The sequence below is a fragment of the Perna viridis genome, chromosome 4, assembly GCF_037379345.1.
Source record: "Perna viridis isolate PV_CMFRI_1.1 ecotype Kerala chromosome 4, ASM3737934v1, whole genome shotgun sequence".
Classification (NCBI taxonomy): domain Eukaryota; kingdom Metazoa; phylum Mollusca; class Bivalvia; order Mytilida; family Mytilidae; genus Perna; species Perna viridis.
Genome location: NC_142448.1, coordinates 52375055 through 52388072, shown reverse-complemented (window position 1 = coordinate 52388072; position 13018 = coordinate 52375055). Strand labels below are relative to the sequence as shown.

General features: G+C 31.0%; 1 protein-coding gene across 1 annotated transcript; it reads right to left on the bottom strand.

Annotated features, from left to right (window-relative positions):
- Window positions 1–4550: 4550 nt before the first annotated feature.
- LOC148620504 (uncharacterized) lies at window positions 4551–12597 on the bottom strand. Its single transcript, XM_088581410.1, has 4 exons — window positions 12441–12597; window positions 6239–6389; window positions 5266–5444; window positions 4551–4933 (listed from the first exon to the last, which is right to left on the bottom strand). The coding sequence occupies exons 1-4, from the start codon at window positions 12478–12480 to the stop codon at window positions 4791–4793; spliced, it is 513 nt and encodes a 170-aa protein (XP_088437536.1). The 5' UTR covers window positions 12481–12597; the 3' UTR covers window positions 4551–4790.
- Between the last annotated feature and the right edge of the window lie 421 nt (window positions 12598–13018).

The following is a 13018-nucleotide window of genomic DNA, read 5'->3' as shown; positions in this document are numbered from 1 at the left end:
ACAATAAAACTTTCGCCTCCATGTAGAAGAAAGAAGATATAAAAAGGTATCCATCCACAGTTATATATTTAGTATAATAATGAAGTATTTGATACATATATATTTTATTGGATGACTTAGTGAAACCTTGGTATATATAGTATGTAAATGTCCAGCACCCTTGTAGTGACTTCAAAATGGTTCTAATAGACCGTAGAAATATTGAGTGCGAATGAAATGCAAAATTTATGAATGCGAAAATACTACTCATATAATCATTGCAAATTCTGGTATGTTGTATACGTTTTCAAGGAATAACCACTTATAAGGATCACACTACAATCAAGCATCGGAGAAAAAACGTGAATCAAAACGAACGACCAGGTATTTTTTATTGAAAGAGTAATCAAGAGAACCAAGGTTTTAGCGGTAATCAGTCAAACGAATGTAATCCATTGTAATGTACAAAGACCAGACATGGAAAACAGACATGCACTACAAATAACATAAAGTAACTAAAATCATACAGTTTTCATGGCGCAGATGGATACACCGTACCGATCCACGAGTTCATGATGACAACCATAAAACTTCTGTGGTGATGACTGACTGCAATCTTGTAGCAACATAGCTCTGTTCCAGAAGCCCAACTGTAAGGAGTCTAGTGCGGTACAAAATGTCGTCGTAGTTTCGGCAAGCTCTGGCATAATGTATGAGTTGATATGAACACTCCATACGCAGGTAAACAAGACTATCGCCGCCGTAAACGTTTTGCAAAAAGATGATATTGTTTGAAAAACTGTGGAAAAAACAACAGTTTTACTGTTCATATAATTCTCAATGTTGAATAATAGTCTGGACACATACCTGTCAATACTAGTTTTTTTTTTTAATTGAATGAATGGAAAATATTTAAAAGTGAAATATGTTTCTATATACACAAACCTTTGACTTTTATGGCGTTTTGTTGCATTTAAATTTAAGAAAAGTTCATCTACTCAAAGGAGTATTCAAATCGTGTTCAAACAAAAATGGTAAATTTAAATTTAAAACAATGTTCGATATGAACTGAAAACTTTTTGTTAGTGGAATCCATAGTTTTAAATTGTGCAAGTTTAGATGTTTCTAATTTTCAGATAAGCTTTATCAAAAATTGACATTTTGCACCCCAATAAGATAAATAAAACAGTTTTGTCAAACAAAAAATTAACGCATCATTTTGCCTTTTTACGAATGATATGGAAAGTCTGAAGTAGTTTGGTAATTGAATTTTGTCTTAACCATCATTTTGGAAGTGACTTATTTCAGACTTGATTTTCGACTATTATGGATGAAACCACCAATTCACAACATAAGCACAAATTCCGTCAATTCTGTTTTCTGTATGTAAATGAAATGCAGATGCCTCGAAAATTTTTAAAAGTAATAAAATAAATCTTATAAAATGACTGAATGCTGAATGGTTTTCGAAATTGTTCAAAAAATAACAAAAGAAAAAAAGGGGGAGGGCTGAGTATGATTTTTACGTTTTTGTGTTTGGTAATTGTAATACGTGCGATCAGCCAAATAGGAAAATGCTTAATTAAAACTAAACAAAGAAAAAGAATGATAAAAGTATGTCTTATAATTCAGATTTAACATTTGTCACAACTACTGTAATGTGCAGATACTTTTTCAATTTTTTAAGCCAAAATTCATTTCTAATAATCATGTTAACTCACTAAAATATCAAGTGACAGCATACTGTGATTTACTATTTCTTAATGATATAAATTCTAACACATGTATACTTGACTTTACATATATGTATCATATGTTACATACAACAAACATACATATCAGCCCCCCCCAAAAAAAAAGCTAATTTAATTATTATTTAATTAATAATTATTATTATTTAATTGTGAAAGCTAATTTGGTTTTCATTTTTTGTATTTCAGTCCTTTTATTAAGAACGAATCTATTTCCTACTTTTTCCTTATAACCCTTTGGTGTAGTCCTTATCCACAAATACCATGTAGTGAAATCTGATTCTGTTAAAAATAATCTAAATACATTGAAGATGTTGTTGCGTTAGTGTAAGTACTTTTACGCCGAAACCTCATGATTTAAGCTATTAAATTTGACCCAAATACTGTTAATTTAAAATTGTGAAACCAATGTATTTAGAGTGCACCACCATAATACGATTGAGTTAGCTATCAGGGATAGTTCATCGTTGTAACCGTAAAGTTTGTCCTTCTTGCTTAAAAGAGTAAATCTATAAGACGTACCTTTAACTCGGTCTGGTCAAATTTACCATGGCGTCCTTGATTCGGGTAAACAATTTGACATGTGTGCCTTGACAACATAACCCTTTATTGTTGGTATAGAAGCAGTTGAGATGTATTTACGACTATAAATTTTTACATCAATAGTATATCTTTTACCCATAATGAAATAAGAAAGTTAAAAAAAAATCACATTATAGTTAGAAGTGGGAAAATTTGTTCAATTCTAAATATGTCTTCTCAACTTCGTCTTTGATATAAAAACAAGAACTAAAATTGTGTGCTTTTCTTATGTCTTTATATATTTTTAACATCAAACAAAACAATTTAACATTTTTTTGCAAATGTTGGTCAAAATTTCATTATTATTCTCACTAAATAACAATATATATGTAGTGATTCCAGAAAATATTTTTACAATATGAAAAAAAAAAGGTACAAACAAACAAAACAAAACATAAAATAACATAAAAACAAGAACAACACAAAACCAAAACCAAACCAAACAACAATACGAAAAATCAAACATACACGAAAATCCAACCCAAAATGTTATGTTGATGGTAACTTCTCACTTTTTTACTGACCACTTCAATAATATCGTCGCTTTTAGGGCAAATATTGACTGATGCATTTTGTCACCTTATTCATATAGATATAAATACTTTCATACTTGCAAGTAATTTGACTTTAAACTGTAAACTATTCCCTTTGACTTTTGCCTATATGTTATCAGTTCGGTTATTTTGTTATTACTCTTCACTATCAAACATGACCGCTTTCACTCTATTAAAATAAGTATTCATATTGAAATAGTTTTCTCACGTATAACAAATTTCATTACCGAGTAAAACCCGGAAAGTTGTAAAACCATTGTATTGCTCATGACTCGGTACAAAATAGCCGATGAAATGGGGAGGAAGGGGGTACCAGGTTTTTTAGCGCAATAAATTTCCTGCTTCAATTTCAGTTCTTTATTTCCGATTTATTTCAACACAACGGGCAGCAAAAAAAATTTCACCGATCAAAATCGGTTTAATAAGAAGTCAAAACAGACGCGCCAAGTTTAAGATGGAAATAATAATCATATAATTAAAAACTGCAGAAAATTAGTTTAGTGACATTATGAAAATCTATCAACAATACACAGGCAAAATTATTCCACATGATTTTCACCTGAATTGAGCAAATAAACTAAGTGACAGAGTTCATGTGAAATTCGGGTGAATGGAGCCTTCACGTAAAATTCACACGAAATGTTCACATGAAATTCGTTTTTAGTGAATTTCACATGAAAATCATGCTAATTTCACTTGAATTTCATGTGAAGCTCGATTAACATAGATTTCACGTCAAAAATATTAGCCTGTGTACTCTTTTGTCAGGAAACAGAATATTTCTCGATTAGATCTAAAAACTATAACCTCGGCCAAGAAACTGTCTCTTAGTCATTTATTGTGCATTAAGAAGTTAGAATAGTTGGTACTTACTTTAACATACAGTACCTTTACAAATATAAACACCCTATGCCGGGGAAGCTGGTATAATAGTGCATAAGAAAGGGAAATTGATAATTTTAAAGTTAAATCGTCACGTTTGTCATATATTGTTTTTGTATTGTGATGTATTGTCAAATTCGAGGTGAAGGTCTAAATAACGACACGGAGGAAGCTGTGTCAGTAGTCTGATTGATTTGTAGTTCTGGTGGTTAAAAGCCATTCCCCAAATTTAGGCTAATCAATAAAGAGAACATTGTCAGTATATCTATGAAATGAAGGAGGGTCTTTAATAAAATTTTGCAGGGACTCCAATTCATAAGAATAGATAATCAGATCTGCCAGGAGAGGAACATAGTTAGTGCCCAACGGAATGCCGACAATTTGTTGAAAAACAGTCCGTTCGAAAATGATGATAATATTAGGTGTTGTTAATAAAATCACCTTTCTCTTGATGCATCAAATTACAACGATTAACTACACCCAATACAAACTGAACCGTTTTACGGTAGCCAATTCTCAAGACAAAAACTGCAACATGAAATCTATAGAGTTTAGGAGATATATATATTTCTCTTGTTTTAAAAAAAGAATGTGCTTTGCGTTTCACTACAATCTTAACATGTGTTGGCTATTTTAATTGGTGATCAGATTTCAAATAATACCCCAATAATATCTTGTTCGTGTGAAGAAATATAGTTAAGGACACCAATAGAACACAATAGCAAGCGCTTCAACAGCTCAACCAAAGTTTTGTCAAACGAGGTACATCAATCAAACAGTTAGTAATTGTTATAGATCAAGATTGGAGTGCCTAAATTTTATTTTATATGCTACAAAAGTAATACAATATAGCAGTCGTAATAATTTTAAGACAAATATTCCGTAAATTTTCAGTCATAAAATATTCAAAATATGTTTTCAAAACTACATTTTGAAAAGTTTAGTTTATAAATGCAGATAAAAATTAATATTACTTTTTGGAACTCTTAAAAGTCATTTTGTAAAACATTTAGAAATATGATACAATGTACAACTTCAAATGTTATGTAGGTGGTTGGACAGGCACTGGTTGTCCGTAAGGAGGCGGTTGTCCAAAACCCGTAGAGATGGGTACGCCCGTCCCGGGAGTGTAACCAGCATTGTTGTATCCTTGACCATACGCATATTGAGGTTGTCCGGTTGTTCCTGGAGACATAGAAAAGATCATTTAAAAGATATACCACAAAAATGAAAAGTTCTTTTAAAACTGAAACATTGTTTTCAGCAACCGGTACGTAAACGAAAATGTTGACAAGTATAAATAGATAAGAATAATTTACTAATAGTAACCTAAGAAATGGAAACAATTTTGACAATATTTTTTTAACCTTTAGCAAAACATTTAATACAGACGACTGAAATCAGCTTTGGTGATAAAGACATTGGATATTTATAATTAAATCAGTAAACGTTTGATGTTAATTTGATGTCAAATTAACTATTTTTATCCTACGGATGTACTTCAAATGTTAACTAACCCGCAGTATGTGTTGTATTGACATAGGCAACGGTCGGATGCTGTTGACCAGTATTGATCACCTGTCCTGCACTGGCCTGTCCTTTTCGTGCGACACAAACACAACAGACGACAATTGTCATCACAATGGCAATCAGAATAATGACACCGATGATAATACCAACGATGGCACCGATATTTCTAGAAATACAACGCAGTATCCGATTATTTCATCACAAAACTGAATGTATCTGAAATATAGGCAACTGTGCATGTACTGATTATTACAATTAAGATCGACCTCATTGAAGAGTGAAGGTATAATATATAACCAAGAATATAGACAAATTCAATGTAATAAGTTCGTAAATAACTTGGTTTTATACTATGTTACAGGTTTGAGGTGAATTAAATTGGTCGCAAGGACTGATTTGAACATCACTGAGGACCAGTGTGGGATAACAAATTTATTGACCAACTACACAAAATACATCCATAACAGTTTCGTGTATAATGTGTCCTGTCCTGTTTCGCACTTAGTTAAGACTTGTATGTTTTATAATCATAAGTATTATGCCTTGATGTTGCATACGATTCGGGAAGAAATATAAATTTACGGAAACCATGATAACAATGACGATAAAAGCCTCGGAAGGATGAATAAGTCGAAAAAAGATACACAATCAACAACTATTAGCAGTGACCGTTTAGGTCATATATTGTTAAGATTCCAAGCAAAAGCTCGATGCATGAACTAAGTGTTATCAGTTTGTTTTTGTTTATGCCTTTGAAGTTTCTAATGTTATATGTGTTGTCTCCCTACGGCTTCCTAGTTTGAACAAACATATTCACATCAATCGATATTATAGCGACCATGGAACGTTCGAAGAATCATCAATCAGAAATTGTATCTCTCAAAATATAGTGAATATAAATGAATGTCAGGCATTTGTTTTATTGGTCGATATTTTATTTCTACATGAACATACACTTACAATGTTGCTGTATATACAGAACTGCTGTAATAGCTGTAGCAACAGGGACTATAGGTTCTATATCCACAGCAGCCATATTGACAGTAGGTATAGTAGTAACTGTTATAACCAATTAGACTTTTCTCTTCACAAAATGTACAGGATGCAACCTCTGCAAAACAATATTTCGGTAACTGTAAATGTCTGTAGTAATATGAATTTGAATACTCTAATCTCTTTTGCTTAAAGATAAAACACATAAATACATATAAAAGAGGAGTTATTATACAGATTTAAACTTTTGTCATTAAAGTGCATTTAAACATAGTCAGAAAACTAATTATTGAGTTAAGATAGCTAAAAACTCTTAGAAATCAACACAGCTGCATTGTATTGAATGTTAAAAAAAATATTTCTTTCCCTTCTTAGGAAATTCAAAAACATATATCAATCATATAGATAGTATTAATTACAAAAATTGAATTACTCTCATTAGCAGCAATAGAATGAAATATATATAAGAAAATCTAAATCTAAAACTATCGGAAAAGGAAGCTAAATTCATCACTGCTCTTTATCACAGTTGATAGTTCTGATAAAACTGTTCATATATTCGTTCTATTGACTTTTTTGTCTTATAAGTTTTTAAATGTAACACTGATCTAAATAAAAATCCCTTTAAATCCTTTTATTTTTAAATAGTTGTCAAGGTGTATTTTTGATAAGTTAACAACATGACCAAATATCGATCTTTTTATTGTCCTCTACAACTACTGAAACGTGTAACGTTCCCAATACCACGCACACGAAGCACACGATACACTAAAGCCACACGTTGCACGATAAACGAATGATCGTGTCCGCCGGAAGTATTATTCTCAGTAATTGGTATATTCCGAAATCTAACTTGCAAAACGAAAGTACTAATAATTTATGATAGACAGTGTACGTGTTTGTCGTATTTTGTTGATTGCTAACATCTAACATGTTATTTTACATTAATGTGTACTATGCTTTAATAAACATATTCGATATACACAACTTTTATATGTCTATAAATGTTTTGATATAAAATCACATTAATTTTCGTTATACATCGTACATTGCGAAAACATTGTCATTGGTCTGGAAGTATGAAAATGTTGAAAGTTCTTAAAATTGAAGAAACATTCAAAAAAAAAAAAAAAAAATTCAAAAAACAAAAAAAATTAAATAAAAATTGTTCCAACCATGCAATCATATTGCTTTAAACACGAAATAAAGAGAACTATTTTAATTTGCAAAATGTCCATATCTGTTGAATCTGTTTAATTTTAAATAATTAATAGCTATTTTAGCTAATGCGATACCATCTTATTGGTAAAGAAAATAATATTGCTTTGTAGATATGAAAAATATCTATTTTAATTATACATGATACATTGCGAAAACATTTTCACTGGTCTCTGAGTATGAAAATATTGAAATTTCATAAAATTGGGTTAAAATATATTCAAGTATTAGATAATAGAGTATTTTTGACTGATGCGATACCATCTAATTGCTCTGAATATGAAAAGAAAGTAATTTTCATGTGAAAAATGTCCATATTTGTTATATATGCATCACTGAGAACACATTTTCCCTGTTCCAGGAGAATAAATATTCCAAAATATGATAAAGTATTGGTGAAAAGTACTCCATTTTGAAATAATTTAGCTTTTTTAACAAATGGGATACAATCTTATTTGTCTAAAAAAAATATTGCGTTGTTGATATGAAAAATGTCCATTTTTATTATACATGGTACATTGCGTAAACATTTTCACTGGTCTCTGAGTATGAAAATATTGAAATTTCATAAAATTGGGTTAAAATATATTCAAGTATTAGATAATAGAGTATTTTTGACTGATGCGATACCATCTAATTGCTCTGAATATGAAAAGAAAGTAATTTTCATGTGAAAAATGTCCATATTTGTTATATATGCATCACTGAGAACACATTTTCCCTGTTCCAGGAGAATAAATATTCCAAAATATGATAAAGTATTGGTGAAAAGTACTCCATTTTGAAATAATTTAGCTTTTTTAACAAATGGGATACAATCTTATTTGTCTAAAAAAATATTGCGTTGTTGATATGAAAAATGTCCATTTTTATTATACATGGTACATTGCGTAAACATTTTCACTGGTCTCTGAGTATGAAAATATTGAAATTTCATAAAATTGGGTTAAAATATATTCAAGTATTAGATAATAGAGTATTTTTGACTGATGCGATACCATCTAATTGCTCTGAATATGAAAAGAAAGTAATTTTCATGTGAAAAATGTCCATATTTGTTATATATGCATCACTGAGAACACATTTTCCCTGTTCCAGGAGAATAAATATTCCAAAATATGATAAAGTATTGGTGAAAAGTACTCCATTTTGAAATAATTTAGCTTTTTTAACAAATGGGATACAATCTTATTTGTCTAAAAAAATATTGCGTTGTTGATATGAAAAATGTCCATTTTTATTATACATGGTACATTGCGTAAACATTTTCACTGGTCTCCGAGTATGAAAATATTGAAATTTCATAAAATTGGGTTAATGTATACTCAATTTTGAGATAAAAGAGTATTTGTGACTAATGCGATACTATCTAATTGCTCTGAATATAAAAAGAAAGTATTTTGTATAAGAAAAATGTCCATATTTGTTGTACATGGATCATTGAGAACATATTTGCCTTGTTTCAGGAGGATGCAAATACCAATATTTCATAACATATTGAAAAAAAAATCTACTTTAAAATAACTTAGCTATTTTAACTAATGCAATACTATCTTATTTGTCTTAGCATTGTTGATATGAAAAATGTCCATTTTTATTATACATGGTACATTGCAAACACATTTTGACTGGACTGGGAGTACGAAACCATGTAAATTTCATATTTTGGGGTAAAATATACTCAATTTTAAGATGAAGGAGTATTTTTGGCTTATGCAGTACCATCTTATTGCTCTAAATATGAAAGGAAAGTAATTTTTATGTAAAAAATGTCCATATTTGTTGTACATGGATCATTGGGAACACATTTTCCTTGTTGTAGGAGAATAAAAGTATCAAAATCTCAAAAATGTATTGAAAAAAATACTCTATTTTGAAGTAATTTAACAATTTTTTTTAATGTAAATGCGATGCCATCTTACTTGTCTAAAAAAGAAAATGTTGTATTTTGTTCATTATATTACACGTAGTACAATTAAAAACATTTTCATTTGTCTGGGTGTTTAAAAATATTGAAATTTTATAAAATTGGGGTAAAATATACTTAATTTAAGATAATAGAGTATTTTTGATTTATGTGATACCATCTAATTGCTCTGGATTTATGTATAGAAAATTTAACTCCTTGCTCTGAATATGAATAAAAAGTATTTTTCATGTGAAAAATGCCCATATTTGTTGATCATTCGGAAAACATTTATTTCATTCCAGAAGAATAAATATACCAAAATCTGATAAATTATTGGAAAGAAATTATGAGGAAAAATATCTATTTTACCATCTGATTTGTCTTAATCATAAAAAAAAAAAATTGTTGTTGATATGTAAAATGTCTTTTTTATTAAACATGGTGCATTGGAAAAACATTTTCACTGGTCTTGGAGTATGAACATATTGAATTATATTGAAATATTGAAATTTCATAAAATTGGGGTAAAACATACTCTTTCGTTTCTAAAAAGACAAAACAAACAGCTATAGTTTCGAAAACTCTTACCCGACCATTCCGGTAGGCCCTTCAAATTTTTGCAGTATTTCATCATACATTTGTAAGTAAAACATTGTTCGAATGTCTGAAACCAATTAATTCCTACATATATTGATTCCTGACAAAATATTGTCTTTTCAATGTAAGAGTAATATTGATTTTGGCATAGAAAACAAAATTACAACGGCATTCCTTAAAATTGATCTACCATTAGAGCTATTTTTAGCATCTAATCAGAATACAGAACCGTTGCACGAAGAATGTTGCACGATACACGAAGCACGAAGTGCGCAAACGAAAGGCACACGCTGCACGTAACACTATCCGACGAAGCACACGAATGACGCTAATATGAGAATGTTACACGTTTCTAGAGGTGTACGCACACCTAAATCTCAATGAATACCTAATATTTTTTTGTGAACAGTGGTTAAATGACTAAACTAGTATATCCTACTCCCGAACATCCGTATGATAAAGCAAACATAGTTATTGCCTCTGAGCAAAAATAACTTAGCGGACTATGCAAGAAAATGGATAAAACGAGAACAAAAAGACGTTGATTCTCTGTCAGAGTGGTTAAAGGCCGTGAGGTCTTTAATTATGAAACGAACGAAGGTTTTAAGTAGGTCAATGAGTGCCAAGGCTACATCAGTTTTCAAAAATCCCGATGTAGCAAAAACATTGTCTACTATACATGACAAGTATGCTGTCGTATCAGCAGACAAAGCCCAAAACAACATTGTTTTTGTCTGCAAAAGGTTTTATATCCAATGTTTATTATCAGAGGTAGACGTAGAAAATAATAGCAGTGATAGGACCTACACTGCTACCACTCTCTCCAAAGAAAAGATTGTGGAAAACCATAAATCTGTGCTATCGTCTTTTGGTCTCTCTACCAAGGACGATAATTGTGATTTACCGTCTATGTACTGGATTCCTAAACTTTACAAGAATCCATACAAACAACGTTTCATAGCTGGATCTGCAAAATGTACCACCAAACCTCTTTCAAAACTTTTAACTTCTATACTCACAACTGTCAAAGAGGGTCTACAGTCCTACCACAACACTTGTTACTCCCGTAGTGGTATTAATTCCATGTGGATCTTGAAAAATTCGAAAGATCTTTTGGAGACAATCAGTTCAAGACTATTATCTGAATATAATAGCATTAAAACCTATGATTTTTCAACACTGTATACTTCTATTCCCCATACTCAGTTAAAATCCCGACTTAAAAACATTATACATCGTTGTTTTTCCAAAAAAGATGGTACACCTATATACAAATATATAGTTCTTGGTAGAGATTCCTCATACTTTGTAAGAAATAATTCCAAATCATCTTCCAAATATACAGAGGAAGATGTTTACAAAATGCTGGAATTTGTAATCGACAACGTATTTGTCCAGTGTGGTGGACGTGTTTCAACAAACGGTCGGCATTCCAATGGGAACAAATTGTGCTCCTTTACTTGCTGACCTATTCCTTCACTCTTATGAGACTGACTTTATAGCTGATCTGATCAAAAAGAAAGAATATCGTTTGGCTAGATCCTTCAATCTCAGTTTCCGCTATAAAGATGACGTATTATCTTTAAACAATCCTAATTTCGGGGATTTGATACATCGCATCTTCCCAAAAGAACTTGAGATAAAGGATACTACAGACACTGTGAAGTCACCCTCATATCTTGACCTACACTTAGAAATCGATGGTAAAGGAAAACTATTGACCAAACTTCACGACAACCGTGATGACTTTTCATTCAGAATTGTTAACTTTCCTTTCATCTGTGGCAACATCCCTTCGGCTCCTGCGTATGGAGTGTTCATATCACAACTCATACGTTATGCCAGAGCTTGTCGAAACTACGCAGACTTTTTGTATCGCGCTAGAACTCTAACAAATAGGCTTCTGGAACAGGGTTATGTTGCTACAAGATTGAAGTCAAGTTTTATGGTCGTTATCATGAACTCGTGGATCGTTATGGTATATCCATCAGCGCCATGAAAACTGATTTATTCAACGGGTCATAGTTTTCCTTTCCTCGTTTGTCTACCCCGGACTTGACTTTTTACGAGCAACTCGGTGGGTGTTTCTAGAAAAGCAGAGGACGCTTACCCTACCGGTGCACCTGGTCCATGCTCCCAGTTTTTAGTGGAGTCCGAGTTGCTCATTTGCTTTTGTTACTTTGTATGTATGATTTTAGTTACTTTATGTTCTTTGTTGTGAATGTCTGTTTTCCATGTCTGGTCTTTGTCCCTGGATTACATTCTTTTGATTACCGCTATAACCTTGGTTCCCTTGATTACTCTTAGATTAGATGAAAAACGTCATTGAACACGGGAATTATTTTGTAGGGATATTAATACATACCAAAATTAAATATTAAAATAAGGAATACATATTTGATTCAATGTACATAGGATTATTCATAACTTAGTCGACAGACTTACCTATAAGAAACCAAATCAATATAACAGTTAAAATAACCATATTTTACAACTTGTTTTCGTAAAACGTCTTCTTGTCTAAGGTAAAGGTCATGGGCCGATAAAATTAGTGCGTAGTTAAGTTAAGTAAAATCAATAATATGTACTACGTTTTCTGTTTAATAAACCATTTGATGAAAGCCCTAACATTTAAATCATTTAAACAGAGATACATTAAAACGATCCCAAACATTGAGTGTAATATTTTGTATTTAGTAACTTAACAGCAGTTTTAAATAGAAAATGCACATGTTTACTTGTGGCATTGTTTACACTATTTATTTCAAAATATGAAAATTCTTATGTAACATATATGGTAATAATGAAACGTTTTTATTAAAAAATGAGGCAAATATGAAATAGGTTTTGTCCAGTAACATTGAATGCTTTAACTGTTCAAATGATTGAAGTTTTTTATCATAAGAAGACAGATTGTTTGCATATGAATTCTTTAAAACATGAATTCAGGTTAGAAACTATTCATTCCATTTCTCATAGGATCCGATTACAATAAGCTTCCTTACAAAGTGACGGGTGTCGAT

Coding starts and splice junctions, on each gene's coding strand:
- LOC148620504 (XM_088581410.1), bottom strand. CDS start 12,480: ATGGTTATTTTAACTGTTATATTGATTTGGTTTCTTATAG. Junction 5,445..6,238: donor TCTGTATATACAGCAACATT/GTAAGTGTATGT, acceptor TTGTATTTCTAG/AAATATCGGTGCCATCGTTG. Junction 4,934..5,265: donor CAATACAACACATACTGCGG/GTTAGTTAACAT, acceptor CTATGTCTCCAG/GAACAACCGGACAACCTCAA.